Source organism: Ochlerotatus camptorhynchus, unplaced genomic scaffold (genome assembly GCF_037179485.1).
Source record: "Ochlerotatus camptorhynchus isolate MF236.1 unplaced genomic scaffold, CSIRO-AGI_Acam_v1.1 ptg000266l, whole genome shotgun sequence".
Lineage (NCBI taxonomy): Eukaryota > Metazoa > Arthropoda > Insecta > Diptera > Culicidae > Ochlerotatus > Ochlerotatus camptorhynchus.
This window is the reverse complement of record NW_027040756.1, coordinates 2,035,767-2,054,210: the sequence shown is the minus strand read 5'-3', so window position 1 is coordinate 2,054,210 and position 18,444 is coordinate 2,035,767. Positions and strand designations below refer to the sequence as shown.

Sequence of the window (18,444 nt, the reverse complement as noted above, 5' to 3'; positions counted from 1 at the left end):
ACAGTGCTCAAAAGGTTCCAAATCGGGTCCTGATTAGTCTCCCAAAATTTGAACTCATTTGAAAAGAAACTGACTTGGCACAAACCATTTGAAGTTTATATGGAAATTACTATGGGAAATCCAAACTTTTTGTTCATTGTCTTCTTACCCTTTTCCATATGGCACTGTTCAAAAATTCAAAAGTTATACTTATGGAAAATTTTCTCAGCTTCAACTTAGCAGAATATAGTTGTTGAGCCAAACGTCAAATAAAATAGTTATTAATTGTTTAAGAGATTGATAATCTTTTGGCATGATCAAGCAGCTGTTTTGTCAGCAACACTGTATCTTGCAGTGTGACATAGTAGCCATGATTTTTGTGCTCTATTCCATGCGCCAGAAACACCAATGTTGCCTGCTGAACAGTTGATTGAGCATAATCGTAAGACCACAGACAAACAGACATAACACTCGCAAGTTGTTCATCGAACAAGCATTTAACGGTCAATTTAAAAGTATCGTAGTTGGTAGTATCGCCACCTGTGACGCGCATAGTCAATTCCCTTGCGTTTGACGTTTACACACTACCGCCATCTGTTCAGTGTACTACCCACCACAGTGTATTCAACAGATGGCGGTAATGTTTTAGCGACGATGTTTTACAGTGATAAATATTCAATGTGTTATGTCTGTTTGTCTGTGGTAAGACATTAGTGGCTTTAATTATTGATAACTTTTGATGCTTACATTATATTGAAAAGTGATTCAGGACAAAGTTGTAGCTGATAAAATTTTCTACGAGCTTAGTTATCATGTTTTAAAGCAGAGCGATATGGTAAATTGTTAGATGGATATGAACAAAACATTTGGTTTTCCTATAGTAATTTCCATATAAACTTCAAATGGTTTGTACCAAGTCAGTTTCTTTTCAAATGAGTTCAAATTTTGGGAGACTGATCAGGACGCGATTTGGAACCGTTTGAGCACTGCGGAGCGAAAATGTCAAAATTTGCATCAGTCTAATGCACCATGCAAGTAAGTCATCTCTCGTCAAAATGATGGGATATGGGGTGATGGTGAAGGGATATAGAAAACGAATAAAAGAACAGAAAGAAAGGTATTAGTATTGGTAACATTAACCACCCCCCCCCCCCCCACACACACACACACAACGAAAAAGAAACATAGATGCACAGACAAACAGAAATAACACATTTCATATTTTTCTCCACAAAACATAGTCACTAAAACACTACCGCCATCATGTGATGGATAGTACGCTGAACAGATGGCGCTAGTGTGCAGACGTCAAACGCAAGGGAACCGACCGTGCGCGCCACAGGTGGCGGCACCACCAACCAAAAACACCCGAATTTACCGTCAAATGCGTATTCGATGAACAACCTGTCCAACCGAGTGTTATGTCTGTTTGTCTGTGATAGATGGGTTATTAGGAAAGTACAACTACATTATAACTATTAGTGCAATGGATGAACGTTAGTTTCGGGGTCATGTTAGTATTAGAGTTTTGTTAGTATTGACCCGTATTCAGCCCTGTCGGCCCCTCGAACACCAGTCGCAGGCAGTTGTTGTTAGGACATGCGACACTGTCACTGCTACTATGTTAGAGTTTCGAAGTGCAAAAAAAAAACTGTTAGAACTTTCTTATAAATTAACTTTACACTCAAAGCAAACTATTTACCTTAGCATTACAAAAGCGATTTTAAAATTACTATTTTATTTTATGCTAATATTAAAATTATGATAAAACTACAATTTACGGCTCCGTGAAATTAACTCGCATGAACCTTTCAAATCAATGAACTGGAGAAAAACTACAATTTTATCAAATTGCAAAAAAAATCATAGCGACACTTGACAAATCATCATCAAGCCCCTCATCCTTGGACAGGGTGAAAAAAATACCCTGGGCTCATGGCCTTTTTGTAGAGCCTGAAGACGTCTTATGATGCCATCGATTAAATATCGATATTATATAACTTCTCAAAACTGTTTCTTTTAGTCCAGAACATAAGAAAAGGATTCAACTTAAAGAACTGTAAGAAACATCGTTGTTTGTGGTCCAATTTTATTAATCGCTGTTAAATAGTAACATCGAACTTGACAAGCTTAACAAAATACCCACGAGTCAAAAAAACCAAAAAATCCTGGGGGGGGCTAGATAATTCTGGAGGGGGCCTGGCCCCCTTGGCACCCCCATGAGCTACGCCAATGGTGAAGATATTTTCTTTAACCTTTGATTTGAAATCATATGTTAGGTCTTATTAACCTCCGCTATATGTTCATTAGATCTAGTTGCTTAAGTTCTCTTGGTTTGTCCTACATATACTTTGTTACAATGATTACAGCTTATTGTATCCGGGGATAAACTAGCCAAAGGCTAAAAATCTCCTTAATAAAGAATTTAAAAAAAAAACTACAAGGGACAGCCCAATGGGGTTGTACGCAATGGTGACGTAGGACTACGTGGACTTATATAATAAATGTTATTATCTAACTTAAACATGAGCTTGTGTTTTGTGTAGGAATAGGAATACTCTTTTATAAGACGCGCTTGACATAGATGATCCACAGCGACTCACGAAGAGCTACTGATTCCGATCAATAGCGGTGCGGCTTCTTCCTCCTTCTATGGATGCTCATGTGGGCTGCAGCTCACTACTTGTAGGCAGCCTTTCGTTGTGTTTTGGAGAACACCACCCCTCACCACGCGGTGAGTGAATAAACACCGTTTGGTGAGACTGGATGGAATTCAAGTTTGAAATCTGTGTTAGGGAAATCACTTTTCGCAGGCAATCGGAGATAATTTGAATTATTATAGCAACAGTTGCAAATTCGTGCAATTTTCAATAGTGACATTATGAAAAATTATTAAGTCTTAAATTAACAGATGCGTAGCAATATTTCTGATAGATTGGTGATAAAATTATTTCAATTGGTCCAGGGGCAGCTGAGATATTAACGTTCAAAAGCTTTCATAATTTTGTTACATGTTCCATTTTCGATTTTAACAAAGTGTACCCCCATATAGAAATCACAGACGTAGTCCTACGTCAAAAAGCTTATTTTATATCACCTGCTTTACCTGAATCATTAACTGGGGCTTTAATGGATCCTACCAATGATTTTAACTGGTTATGTCTACTAGTGAAAACTAAATCTAATCCGATTTTTTTTTTAACTGTGGTCTTAGGTGACAAGTAATATCTTAATCAAATCGAACGGACACTCGTTTCAAGGGTTCAGGTGCGGGATGTAAATAATCTCCTTTGTAGAATTTTCGCTTTTTTATCGATGATTGCCTGGATTGTGGTCTCTTTGTATCCGTTGAGTCTTGCTGTTTCGAAGATGTACTGTAATTCTTTAATCTTTCCTAAGAACTAGACCTTTTCAAAAGTTAGGTTTTTTGGAAACAAGTCTGCAAAGATGCTTAATAAGTCAAAGTCTCACACCCAATTATTTGAAATTCTGAGAGGGTGCTGCCAACCACTGGTCAAGTTGGTGTGAAATTTGTCTTGCTAGGCTTGGAAGTGATCATATCATGACTTGAGCCAAAGACTGAATCTTCGATATTGATGTACTAGTCTTGAAATAATTCCATAACGTGTAGCAGTGGAGCATTCGGTGCTAGGTTTGTTTGATTATATGAAATGCTATATGAGAAATCTCCCCAATAATTTTCACTGGATGTGATTCTAGCCAAACTCTACATTTATTTGTTTATATTAAATTTGAATAAAAAAGTTGCTTGTTCACTGAGAATTTTCCAATACAAACAAGTCGATCACTAAATTAAAAAGAAATGCGTATTCTGAATCCAACCTACTAAGTGAACCCACCTTCATTTTCAGCCATGGGAGCCGACTCCCAAACAAAGCCGATGCTCTGTGCCAAAACGGCCGAACTGATCGATACCTCCATCTCCAACACCAAGCAAACCATGCAGACCTCCACGTGTAGCCAGCTTCCCAGCCTGACAGAACTTCGCGATGAACTTACCGCACAGGATTCCACCCTGGATCCAACTCAGTTCCAAAAAGCCCTCACCAGCTGTAGCAGTCTGGCCCACGAGCAAGAAGTGGACAAAAAGCTGAAAGACATCGGTTCACACACGCCAATCCTGCCGTCGGAGATCGGGACGGATTTCAACTTCAAACGAGAAATCGTCTGGAAAAATGTGATAGGTTTCGCGGCGTTGCACATCTGCGGCTGGATCGGGTTACATCTGTCGTTCTGGCTGTATTGTGACTGGCGGACGACGCTCTACTGTGAGTATGGCATCGAGTTGTAGTGATTGGTTTGAATCTGAGTTGTCTTATTGGTTTACAGCCTTCTGGTTGATGTACATGTCCGGTCAGGGAGTCACGATGGGTGCCCATCGGTTATGGGCCCACCGGGCGTTCAAGGCTTCACCGTGGCTGAGAGTGCTGCTGCTTTGGTTACACACGCTAGCCGGTCAGAACTGCCTGTACGTGTGGGTTCGGGATCACCGACAACATCACAAGTTTTCGGATACTGACGCGGACCCGCACAACGCCAACCGTGGGTTCTTCTTCTCCCACGTCGGTTGGCTGCTGTCCCGCAAACATCCCAAGGTAAAAAGGGGCTTTTTCGAAACTTCATCCAGATCATATCGTTAATCAATTGATCGTTTTTATTTAATTCACAGGTCGTCGAATACGGCAAGAAGATCGACATGTCCGATCTGGAAGCTGACCCGCTGATCATGTTCCAAAAAAAGTAAGTACAGTTAATGTTGATTGCAAAAGTCTAATTGCTTCTGAACGTTCAAGTTCGAGACCAATGCCACGCATTAGATGCATTCACTTTTCCGACCGTACGTGATCACTTTGAACAAAGATAGATCCACTCCCTGTTTCAACCCTGTTGAATTCACCCTGAGAAACGCTCTTATGAATGAAATGGGCATCAATGGTAAAGTGCACGCGAAATGAACTGCTGGCGATAAAACACGACATCAACAACAACAACACCTAAGCACCTATTAAGAAGAGTTGGGTACTCGCTCACTAAACTTGGCATTGAAAACAATAAACGACGCCGGCTGCTACACGGTGGCTGCTGCGTCGAAACGATTGTTTGATGATTCCTTTCCTCTCGCCGTCGCACGTGACGTTGGCCCTAAATTTACTTGGTACCTTCTGTTTCTTCTTCTTTAGATTTATTACGTCCCTACTGGGTTATCACGCAAGCTCTCAACTTAGTGTTCATTGAGCACTTCCACAGTTGTTAATTGAGAACTTTCTAAGCCTGTACCATTTTTACATTTGTATTATTGTGTGGCAAGTACAACCATACTCTATGCCCAGGGAAGACGAAAAAATCCTAAACCGAATCGAACTTAGCTGCCTCCAGCATTGTCCAGCTATATAGCAGCGACTTTACCGACAGAGCTAAGGGAGCCCCCTACCAAGTCAATGAATTTATTTGATGCCCGATGTTTGATGGTTAATTTTGGGCAAGGCCAAGTGGTACTTTCGTTTTGCGCCTGCCTGCACTTCAAACATACACGTCAAGTTCATCTGCATATGCCCGTGGGTCGGAGCATCGGTAGCGACGAGAAGCATGTTGAACATTGACATTAGGTAGGTACGGTCCGAAGCAGAGTTATTTTTTTTTTCCTTCGTCAACTAACCACGGTCGCCGCGCTGCCGGTGGCGGTTCATTGGCATACGTATTTTTTGTGATTCTTAGGATAACCGTGAAAGCAGTGGAGCTAGTTGCACAATTCTAATTTTTAGGCAACGATCTTATGTATACAAGTTGGTACTTGCCGGTTGATTGGTTTCGGCTTCGAAAGGACTTGAAATCTTGTATCCAACTCAACAAAACAAACGCACTGTGCTCCGTTAAAATACTTGTAAATTTAATTCATGGCTCATTTGGTTACTTCGACGACGAGGTAAACGGCATTATTGTGGAGGAAAACAAAGCTCGAAGTTTTATGCTAATAGAGAGGAACGAAATCAGCTAGGGTCTTTGTCGTCTTCGACGGTTGGATTATGCAATGTTTGCCATTTGGAACTTGGCTATTTACATACTTATGCGATGACACCTTCGACCAGAACTGAAGGCAGCAGTTGGACTAAATTCGAATGAAAGGAACTTAGGATTTTGCTTTCTCGTGCGTTGCTCGTAAATTACAGAGTCGATTGAAGCTGCCGCAACCTGTGAAGAAGAAATCTTTACAGATTGAAAACATTATGGTGTATGGCGAAGATATGGTCACATAAATATATTAAATACCTAAGCGGGAAAACTTGAAACCGAACATGGTATCAGACATACCGGCGCGGTGTAGTCGTAAGCGTGATTGCCTCTCTCACCCCAATGGGCCTGGGTTCAATCCCAGTCGGCAGGGAAGGGAAGTAAAGCCATTGGTCCTCGGTCCATAAGTTGATGGGTCGGATAGGTAGGGTTCAGGGTGAGGGCTGCCGCCTTGGCGTTGGTAGCATTGGTACTCAGTATGGAATACATGATCGACGGAATACAAATCGAGAGATCGAATGGCATCAGACATAGATTTCCGGCCTCTTTATGACGTACTTGTATCGTGAATACTTATAATCTGGGGTATCTGATGTTTTTTTTTAATCAGGAACTTACCAAAATCTTTCAATGTCGTTCTCCTTCATAGGATACCCTTATTGTATGTTAATTGAATCTTTTTTTTCGAATCAGTAAGTAGCCACCTTGAATTTAAGCATGGCATCAGACAACAATCATCATACCCCATACCCATACTAATGATAAGTATTGAGCTCAGCAAATTTATATACACAGTAACTTCCTAGATAACCACACTAGTGCCGCAAATCGAGAAACTATATAGCCTGCAGAAAGTTCATATGCACATCATCGCCGCATAGTGAGAAAATTGTGATCTAATCTGTACTCCAACTAAAGCAACACCTGAAAAACTTTGCCGAAGAAATCAGTTTCCCATATGATCAAGGAAATTGACTCTGGAACCTCCCTTAGCTCAGTAAGTTAAGATGCAGCTATAAAGTCAGTCGATGCTGAAGGCGGCTGTGCTCGATCCCCATTTTGGTCTAAGAATTTTTCGGGATGAAAAATTCCTCGACTTCCCAGGGCAAGAGTAGATTGCACCTGCCACACAATAATACTAATGCAAAAATGGTAGAGGCTTAGAAAGCTCTCAATTAACAACTGTGGAAGTGCATCTCGAACACTAAGTTAAGGACCGGCGTAAAGTTCTGACTTGCACATTAGCGCCACGTGATGAGAACATTTGGAGCTACTGTTATCTAACCACAGGGCTTTGTTCTTGTGAGATCTCACAGTGTTTTGTTCATGATTTCTAATACAGATTCTCAATTCAATCTTTCACTTTTCACAATGAACAGTGGTCCAGAATGAGACTTTAGTAGGAAAGATGCATTTAGACCCTGAAATAGAAACATTAGAAAAAAAGTGTCTTCTACATAGTTGGTCCTTATAGTTAAGCCCTTTTTTTAAGCGTCAATTGATACTAGGGTGGTTCTCATTATCAGGAAAGTATGAAACATAACTTTTTTGTTTGCGGAAATAATAGCTTACATTTTTTGGAAAAAAAATGTAGCTCAGCTAATTTCAAGCAGCTTCGTTAAAAAAAAAAAATTTTATCTCTTAAATTGACCGATTTAGAGCAATTTTCCTCAAATAACTTAGGGTGTCTCGAAAAAACATTTTTTTTTGCAATATTTTTATTATTTCAAATTTTTCAGCAAAATTGTCTTATGATTAAAACTTTTGAAGACGCAATTTTTGTCGTGCCTTTTGCCGATTTAGTATGAATGACGTTTTTTTAATACGATCTTTTCATATGTTAATTTTCAGGTTGGGGCAATTATAAAAACTTTAGCTTGACGGCATTTTAAAGGTAGTATATTATTGTATATAATAAAAAAAATATATGTACATATTATTATTTTAACTTCCATAAAATCAACTAGACTATGCTGATTTTTTTTATATAACTGGGTATAACAACTTTAAAAAAAAAAAGAGATAACCAAACATGCGTCTCCTTCAAAACTGTCATGCATCGAAGATGATGATCATGTGAAATTTAAATTAAAAAAGTTACACATAAAAGATGTAGTTGTTGTTGTTATTTATTTACGACACTTTACATCCAAAAGATGCATTAATGTCACCATCAGTACAAATGTATTTTGTATGATGTTTGTTTTAGTGTTAGTGTGGTAGATTTTCACTAAGCTTTTGTCTTCTTGCTCTCTGCTGCTCTGGGCCAGATAGGGTTTCGATCTAATTTCCGTCCTGCTTAGCACATTCCGCACTTTACCTCTCTTTTTTTAAAGGGTTTGAACAATGGAATGTTTTCATCAAAGATAACTTCTAAATTTATTCACCTTTCCAGAGTCAAACAATTTTGAGATATTATTAAAAATCTAACACTGATTCTTAATTCGAAATTCGTCCTACGAGTTTCATTTCCGTCCTAACGCATTGAAACGCCATTAGATTTTCTTCGTCCTACGGATAATGGTAGAAAAATTGGATTCGGTAGGAGCGCTTCTATTGTTTTGAGAGCAATATAGTGTAAATATGTATAGGGTTTTTGATATAATTTCCGTCCTACTAAGCACAACCCGCGTTTTACCTCTCTTTTTTGAACGGGTTTGAACAAAACTATGGAATGTTTCCATCAAATATGACTTCTGAATTTATTCACCTTTCCATACGTACCGTTGGATTTGATAAAGAGTCACGAATTGTTTAGATATTGCTCAAAATATAATACTGCTTCTTGATTCTAAATCCGTCCTATGAGTTTCAATTTCGTCCTAACGCATTGAAACGCCATTAGATTTTCTTCGTCCTACGGATAAACGTAGAAAAAGGGGATTCGCTAGGAGCACTTCTTTTGTTTTGAGAGCAATGAGCGTACATATTCATACAATGCGCTCTAATAGGATTTATGTTGTAGCTAATGAACTAACGCATCGGAACAATTCTATTATGAAATCATTGATATTATTCATCTTTTCTGATCGATAGAACGGAAATGGGTGATTACGACGAAGTAACGCTCTACCCTATTGTAATTGTGTTCTTCATTGTACTTCTGCTGCATTTTATTCTTCTTTCTGATTCTATACTTTCACACTTTTGGTAATTTTGCCACCCTGCCTTCACTTTCTCATCTTCAACTTTTTCCATCTTCGAATTCTTCTGTTTCTCCTCGATCATCTTCTCGTTTCCAGCTTGTTGTAGATCCATTATTTTCCGTCTTCTTCTGCTCATAACAGCAGCGTTAATCTGCATCTTCTTATTCATTCACGCCTGCTGTCGCACTTTCCTCTTCTGCTTCATTTTCATTCTTTTTCACTCCATCTTCTTCGATCTCCTCTAGGTCGTCTTCTGTATTACCCTTCAGTATCTTCTTTAGTAACTCACTTGCTTCCAACATTCATCGGCAACTTTCTTCCGCTGCTTCTTCTTTAATTTCCTCCCCGGCATCTTCTTCCATTCATTACAAACTTCGTTTCTTCATCTGCATCGCTTGTTTTTTTTTCTTTGTATGCATCCGTGTCTTCATTTTCTTCATCCAGTATTTCAGCAGCCTTCCTTCGCTCCGTTTTCTTTATACATCCTGCACTTTCCTTTCCTTTCTATCCATGCCCTTCAATGTTCCCGATAAAGGCGGGTTTCATGCAGAAACTTCAGCAACCGGCAACCTGGCCATTTCCAATTTTCTGCAGTGCAGAATAATGCGACGAACGTCAATATCGGCCCCACAGCATTCACATGCTGGCAGAGCTGTTTTCTTCAACAGAAACTGATGCGTAAGTCTAGTATGACCGATGCGCAGAATAGTGTAACAATTCAAGCTGAACAGTAAGAACAGCAGCTGATTATTGGTTGATTTAAGGTGTACAAAGCTGAATATATAGTTGATTAGTAGTGCATGAAGCGAATTGTATCCCCATAATCCAACCTCAATAAGTTAGCTGATCTAAAGATGTAACAAGCCTTACTTAAGATTAACACAACTCCACAAATCAGCAGTGCGTTACACATATTTTTATAGCTTGATTTGTTTAATGTCGTCAGTGTCTGTGTCACTCGTTGCATTTCTGGCAATTTAGTTCTTCTAAATTCACTACCCTACATTTCTAATTACAAGCAGTGGCAGCAGTAGAGATAAGCAAAAGGAGATGTTTAGGAATAGCTCCAGGTAGATGTGAGCTGCGATGACGTCGGAAGTATTAACATTTGTATTCCTGTGTTTTGTCTGTTATATTGCACTGAAGTTTCAGACCTGCATTCCAAAAATATTACTCAATTAAAGCACTAAAATAACATCCAAATGACCACCGACATAAATCACACACTTGTGTCCACATTGTGTTAGCTGCACTTGAAAATGAGAGGAATGTTTTACTGTCACCAGTTGTTATTTACAATTCTGAATTGCTGTATAATACTCTTCCGGTTGCTGTTATTCAACTTAAATTTGACGTGCTTCAAGTTAATGATCATACCTTTTGCCACACATATGCTTAAATAGTCCAGTAGGTATGGTTAACGCCTGTGAATCAGTGACTGCCGGTTCGAATCCCGAAATGCAAAGGTAATTTTTAGACTTAAATTAACAATATAAATATGTAAATCCAATAAGTCAGCAAGAAAAAGTTAGAGCAGTTCCATATAAATGCATGAGATTTGAAGTGGTCTTCCATTATTATTTTTGAAATACAACTTAAAGGCTGAACAAGGGTTGGAAAAGACTGTTATTTAATGCCTTAAAAAGCTTATAATGTATATTACTGTTAAGCTTTTGGCTGATTAAAATCACCAGATTTAGATGAATACACAGTAACATGATGCCTCGCCAGTTGTCGCATACAGTTGGGTCCCTCTTCTTGGGGACTTTTACCAAGACGTCCTGCATCCAGTCGGCCGGAAAAGTCGCGATGTCCCAGATATTGACGAATAGTTTATGCAACATTTGTGAGGATATCATGGGGTCAGCTTTAAGCATCTCTGCTGATATGCGATCGACCCCCGGGGCTTTGTTGGACTTCATACTTCGGATGGCTGCTTCTATATCCTGCAATGATGGAGCTTCAGTGTAGATGCGAGTAACGCGCCTCACCCTTGGCGGATCATGCCGAGATATTGATGATTGAAACTTCGAGAAGTTGTTCAATGTGCTCAAACCAGCATTTCAACTGGTCAGTGGTGTCAGAGATCAACTGTCCAGTCGCGTCTTTCACAGGCATCCTTGGGTTCATCCTTGCCCCGCTCAGGCGTCGTGAAACATCATAGAGGATGCGGATATCGCCAGTTGCTGCGGCTTTCTCCCCTTCATCAGCCAGGGAGTCCACCTAGGGAGACGACACTATCTACGATGCAGAAAAGATTATGTTTTGCTGTGGCTAGCTGCACGCACGCTGAGTAGATAGAAGGAAAATTTATGTCAATTTTGAAGATTTCCTTAAAAAGATGAAGCACGATGCAAGTAGATGCGAGAAATGAAAGATGATTTTTCGAAGATTGATACACTAGTGTGAGATTTTTTGAGCATCTAGAATTAAGATTTAGATGTGTCGCCTCCCTCGGAGTCCACCCACGCTCGCTTTTCCCGTATACAGGAATGCTTAACTTCCCTCTCTAGAGCCGAATATCGCTGACGGGCCTCGTTCTTGGCTCCTCGGGTCCTTGCTCGCTCTATCGTGGCTTTTCCTTCTCTCCGCTCCTCGATCTCCTCCAGGTTTCATCGGTGATCCACTCCTTCCTCTAAGTGCCCAGCTCACCCAGGTTGTTCTCGCTTGTTTCAATAAAGGCATTCTTGATACTCGTCCACTGTCCACTTTTCCGGGTTATTTCCAAACTAGTGCAAACATTCTTCAGGCAAATCATGATCACAAAAAGGGAACTTTCAAGTACAAAACATCAAACGTCTAAAACCAGAAAAAAACACTAGGACGACTCTCTTGCCGAATGAACCAATTGGCAAGTCTATGTTGGAACTTGGCCATAACCACTCGTTCCCAACCTTTGACAATAGCGCACTCGACATTTGATTTCTCATCAAGATACAGCACGATGTCTAAGACGAGGTCTAAGACAAAGAAACCGAAACAGGTGAATATATAAACAGGAACGAACTCACCAAATTAACGATGGTTTTCCAAAAACTTGTTCTAGCTCAACCATTCCATCGGATCTTCAAAGAAACCCTTGCACAATCCAACTCCAATCCAATCAGAATCATCGGGCCAACGGGTAAAATGCATTTCATAGTGTGTGTTTTTTTTTCTATCAGCATCCTTTTCGTTAGAACTGTTATTAGGCGATTGGTAAGCCTAATAACAGTTCTGACGAAAAGGATGCTGATAGAAAAAAAACACTTTGAAATGCATTTTACCCGTTCACTTGCACTTGCTTTGCACTAAAGTTCTTTTCTAAAACTATGTTATTGAGTGGCACATTGTAGAAGCAGAGCACACTTCGATCTCCCAATAGAACAAGGGGGTTGTTACGTATCTTAACCATACGAAAAATCACATTTTCCCGAATAAACTTGAGCCATTTACCGTTAATTGTATAATTTGTCGGTCTTCAAAACAAAACTTTTTTTTTCCTCGGATCGGTGCGAATGTTACTTTCAACATAAGAAGCAACTAACCATCACTCGATTTGCTTTTGCTTCTTCTTCTTGTATTTTTAAATCATATCCTTCTAAAAGTATTGGGGTAAAATTCGTTGGTAGCGTGCGTCACCGTGCCAAAACAGTCAATGTATCATAAATACCAACTGGTATGGTGAGCAAAACCTACCATCTCTTTTATTCTTTTACTTTTCAATGTGACGTCACACATGCACGCGTATAAGATTTTTTTTATTATATATCTTTATAAAGGAGACTTTCAGCCCTGGGTTGGTTCGTCTCCGGATACCCCAGAAGGGGGCATCCCAAAGGGAGAGAAGGTACAGAGTTTTTATTTTACGGAGTTGAATGGCTATGCCCGAAAGGGATTCCGGAGGGGAGATCCCTGATGGTTGCGGTTCCTGTTTTTATTTTGCCTAACTGTTCTATGTTGCTGGCATCTTTTGTATTTTCTGTTTTGTTTTGAGGACCCCAGCAGAGCCCCACCGGTAGAAACTGCCAGGAGAGACCTGGCACCCGCTACCGGCAGGGAAGGCCGGGCCTACTGTAACAATATATCAAGAGCAAATTTTCATTACGTCGAATGTAACAAAGGTAAACAAAGTCGAGCTATCAGTGTCAATCGATGCTCCTGCTATTACACTATATACTGTCCGAATATAGGATCACATCCCATTTTTAAATTTATTTACCAGTCGAATTGCTTTTTGACGTAATCACCTTCTGATCAAAATAGTTTTCGATGTTACTTAAGTCACCCGATTTCTATGGAGATGCCATTTGCCTTAAGTAACAGCACTGAGAAACCCGTGAAAAGTGTACTTTCGTCGTTTCGCTTTCTCATTATTAAAGTGAATAAATCGAACTGTTTGTTGCTAAGATGATTTCGGTGGTCCTAAATGATGAATGGGCTGCACGTAAGGAGACGTAATTAATAATTCTCCCGAATATCCTGGTAAATACACTTTGACTTAAGTAACAATAGGGGCCACCAAACGACGTATAATAACTTTGACTCAAAAACCAGTATTTCTTAGCATGAAAGCTAGCGATTTGCCTTTGTATGATTAAAACCCGGCTAAATATGTTAAACATTGCTATCACTATGAGATTATATGTGTTTAATTGGAAATAGGAATAACTTTTCGGTCATCAAAACAAAACTTTATTTTTCTCGGATCGGTGCGAATGTTACTTACGACATAATGAAAATTTGCTCTTGATATATGGGTTAAACTCTCCTGTCGATTCCGGCCTCCTTCGCGAAACATATCAGTTGTACCTCTGCTACCGGGTCGTTTTGGAGGGCGTCTCGGATGTTGCCCGAGATCCCGTAGAGTTATCGTGGTCCGTGGAAGCAAGGGTAGTTTATTAGTAAATGTTCGATCGTCATTGTTGTTCTGCAAGTGTCGCATCGTTGGTGGAAGTTTCCACCATGCTGCTCCCCATGTTGTGGGTGATGCGGGTGAGGCCGGTTCTTAACCGGGACAGGAAAACCTTGGGACATCCATCCAGGGAAGGGTTACCCCTTTGGTCTTCCGGATGAAGAGGTCTCTCCTGGCGAACCATTCGCGATCCCATGCCGTTGACTTGATCCATATTTTCAGGTCCTGTTTAGGGACCGAAGTGTTGGCGAGTCGGCCTCTTCGTCCAATGGCTGCGAGGTGGTTAGCTTCTATGTTTCTGGCAATTCCGCAGTGTCCCGGTATCCACATATAAGTAAAGCCAGGGGGTGGGGGGCGGTGGCAGATTCCAGTGCCGCAAGGGCACTAGCAGAGTCGGTTAGTACACATAGTGGAGATGAGAATGGTAGGGAAGCTGCGTAATGAAGGGCTGCAGTCTCGGCCGAGAAGACCGAGCATTGATCGGGGAGTCTCCAGAAGTGCGAGGTCTGTTACCATCAGTTACTTCAAAGCCGACCCTGCCTCCTGCCTTGGAGCCGTCGGTGAAACGGAGTTCGTAGTTGTGGTACCGTGTTTGTAGTAATTCGGTGAGGCAGGATCCCATTGCCGTAGAGTTGTCTCCTGCTCGGAACTGCTTGGTCATGGATTTTTCCACTCGGATGGGGGAAGAATCCCACTCTCTGGCTCTGTTCCAGTGGAGCTGGAACGTTTCCTCTCTGTGAGGAGATAGAATTCTCCGTCTCCGCTTGATTTTTCGTCGAGGCCCACGGCTCTGGTACAGATTGTATCCGCAATGTAATATCGGAAAGCGAGCAAACTCTGATTTCAATACAGGCGGTATCGGCTGGTGTTGAGGGCAGAAGTCCAGCCGCAATTCGTGTTGCCTGTTTATATATCGGCGCTAGTTGGGTGACAACCGAATCGCTGGACGCACCAAGGAACTCAATTCCGTAGGTCAGTCGGCTATGAACAATGCCCAGACAACCAGAAGTCGTATAACAATGTACAGACAGTATCGTAAATTGCTGCAGTTTAAGTCAAAATCGCATATAAGAATGACATACTTCGCATTATGTTTAAGTTAAATCGTATAGAATGCATTTTTCCGACTTATATGCGATGACTCATTTTTCCGTCGTACTGAATCACAATCACATCAGATTACATCTTAAGACTTTTCAAAATGAATTTGTTATTACAGATTAAATCGTATATGATGTTAAATCAACCCGTTTAAAATTAAATTAAAATATGCACGTATATGGCCTCCATTTTTGTACGTATAAGCCATTTCTTTGCATTCTATACGAATTGTTTGTTTGTATATATGTTTGTATATCACAAAAACAACTTTGAATATATGTGCATTCTGGTTGTCTGGGTGGCTCTGGCGGTATTGAGTGCGATGGCCCTGTTGCTCGTTTTATGCGGCCCGGAGTGGAAGCGAAGGATGTTCAACCGTGTTCGACAATTAGTCCTGACATCATTAAGGTGGGTGCCGAACCGAAAGTTCCGGTCAATCGTGACCCCGAGGATGGATATGGTCTTCTTTCTAGGGATAGTGAGTCTGTTAATTTTGATCGGTGGCGGAAGTGGCCGGTGGCCATGGCGGCAGACGTGGGAGATTGAGCTCTGTTTGGCAGATATCTCAAAGCCGGTCCTAGCGACCCATCAGCCAGCAGCTAGGAGCTTTACCCTCATGGCCTTCAGGGTCTTCTCTATGACCAGTAGCAAAATGTCGTCAGCATAGACTAGAATGTAAATCTCTTTAGGGAGCCCCATAAAGACTCCGTTCATTGCCACCAGGAAGGTGGTCATTGCAATTAAGGAACCCTGGGGAATCCCGGTGTCCGGGCTCTGTTGTAAGCTTTGGCCAGATCCATGGAGGCCATCTCGACGTGCTGATCTTTACGGAGTGCCTGCTGTACTATCTGGCCAAGGCTGTTAAAGCATGTACCAGTTCCGTGGCCAGGGCGGAGAGCATGCAGTCGGTTGTCTAGTAGGTTGTTCCCCTCAAGGAATCTCGCTAATCTCCGGTTGACCAGACGCTCCATAATTTTGCTGCAGCTGCTGCAAGGTTGCAAAGACTCATTTCAGCTAAAACAATGTTTTTTTTTTCTAAATTATGAAATAATTAGATGCCATGATCAAATTTTGAATTGGTAGGATACAAGAAGAGGTTGCAAAGAATGTGTTTGACATATTAAACCTGTTTATTTCACTTCATGAGAGTCACAATCAGCGATTTTTCACAAACTCACTCACTCACTCACTCACTCACTCAGCGATCAGCAAATCGCTGATTGTGACTCATAGAAAGCAAAATTTACAGGTTTTATGTTTCCAACGCATGCTTTGTAACCTCTTCTTGTAAGTTACAAGTAAAACATGCCATCATACCATCTTTTGGTTTTATTATTCCGAAAAACATTATTTTAGCTGAAATGAGTCTTTGCAACCTTGAATATAGTAAAGCATCGAATCCTCTGATTTGAACTTAATGAACATTGATTTTTCCTCAGCTATCCAGTATGCAGCGATCACCTGATTGGGATCCGCATCTAGCGATTTCACGAAATTCGCAATGTTTTCCCGATCATATTCAGCGCCAGTTTTACTTCCACCGACATCCAGGGTTACTTCCACTCACTTGCCATAATTTTTTTTAATAAATATGAAACCATTAGATGTAAGCTACAAGAAGAGGTCGTGAAGTATGTGTTTGACACGATTTTACGATTCGTGAGCGCTAACTCTGAGTGAACGCTGACGAATCATAAGATCGCTGATTGTGACGCTCTGAAAGCGAAATTGACAAGTTTTATGAGCATACTTTACACCCTATTCTTGTCACTTACAACTTTCACATCATTATATTTTCTCAAGAGCAAATTTTCATAACTTCCAAAAGTAACAAAAGTAACCACAGTCGAGCTATCATTGACAATCGATGCTCCTGCTATTCCACTATATACTGTCAGAATTTAGGATCACATCCCATTTTTAAATTTATTTACCAGTTAAATTGCTTTTTGACGTCACTTTCCGACCAAAATATTTTTTGATGTTACTTAATTCACCCATTCATTCTATGGAGATGCCGTTTTTCTTAAGTAACAGCGCAGAGAAACCCGTGAAAAGCGTACGTTCGACATTTTGCTTTCTCATTATTAAAGTGAATAAATCGAACTGTTTGTTGCTAAGATGATTTCGGTGCCCGTAAAAAAAAAGAACCGTAGAGGTACAATGAAATGTATTGTCAATACCCATATAATAGAATTTATTATATTCATAAAAATCGTACTATCTACAACAATAAAATAACCATCGAATTTATTATTTCCACAATAGAATCTATGGTAAATGGGGAAATCTTCAATAGAACAAGGGGGTTTTTATCTCTAATCAAATCTAATCTAACACCAACACAGCCAGTTCATGAAAGCATCATGGAAAATGATAGATATACCTCCATCCTTTTTCTTGTCTATTTGGTATATTGTATACATCAGAAATGTGCAAATCATATCAAAACGGCCAGGCCTACTGTGCAGCATTTAAGGGGCAAGATGATTCAAAAACATCGGTCCTGTTTAAATCAAAAATTTAAACACGATGCTTCAGAATCCAATAACTGGATGAAACGTGTACATCTCGTACCGTACGTTCCGTTGTATTGTTATCTATAAATAATTGGTCGTTGGGAACATCAAATCTAAAAAACTTAAATGATGCTCCATTTTCCTCGAGTGGTTGGGACATGAGCACTAGTTCTTGTATTATTGAAAAAAAACGGGTCTCTAATCAATCTACAGGAAAAGTTCGCTAAAACTCACAATGACTCGCGAACTTTTCCTTTTGTGTGCTTCATAAAACCTCGCAAAATTTTCCAACGCGAACAGGTGAGAGCTAGATTTCAGCAGAGAGTTACTTAACGATCCTGCGCACCTCCAGGGGTGCAAAGGGCCTTTGTGAAAGATTTCCATCCTGGGCGATTACTAGCTTTGGAAATGACTTGACAAATTTCGGTCAACGTTCTTAATTTCACTGTTTAGGCTCCGCCACCACGAGCCTCTGGGTCTGCCTCTGCTGCGATGTCCTGCTGGATTCCAGTCCAGTGCTTGCTTGCAGATTTCGTTTCCGCTCCATCGTAGTGTGTGGCCGACCCACCTCCACTTCCGTTCGCGAATTTCTGTCTCTATCGGCTTCTGATGGCACAAACGATTACGCTTGGAATTTGAGATCCAATTGTGGGGCCACCACTCAAGTAACAATTTCGGTTTTATAAAGGTTCTGTAGATCATGATTTACACTTGTAGCATGCTTTAAAACCTCCATAAAACTTGCAATGTTACTTGGGCAGGCACGAATTATGTA

At 40.5% G+C, this 18,444-nt stretch overlaps 1 protein-coding gene across 1 annotated transcript in view; it reads left to right on the top strand.

The window, feature by feature from the left end:
- The window catches only part of LOC135705391 (delta(9)-fatty-acid desaturase fat-7-like), a 109,294-nt gene that overhangs the window by 39,112 nt on the left and 51,738 nt on the right, over positions 1-18,444 (top strand). The window contains exons 2-4 of the mRNA XM_065227111.1: positions 3,852-4,268; positions 4,330-4,595; positions 4,670-4,740. Of these exons, the coding sequence (XP_065083183.1) occupies positions 3,854-4,268; positions 4,330-4,595; positions 4,670-4,740 (752 nt within the window). The 5' untranslated portion in view covers positions 3,852-3,853. The remainder of the gene's footprint in view (positions 1-3,851; positions 4,269-4,329; positions 4,596-4,669; positions 4,741-18,444) is intronic.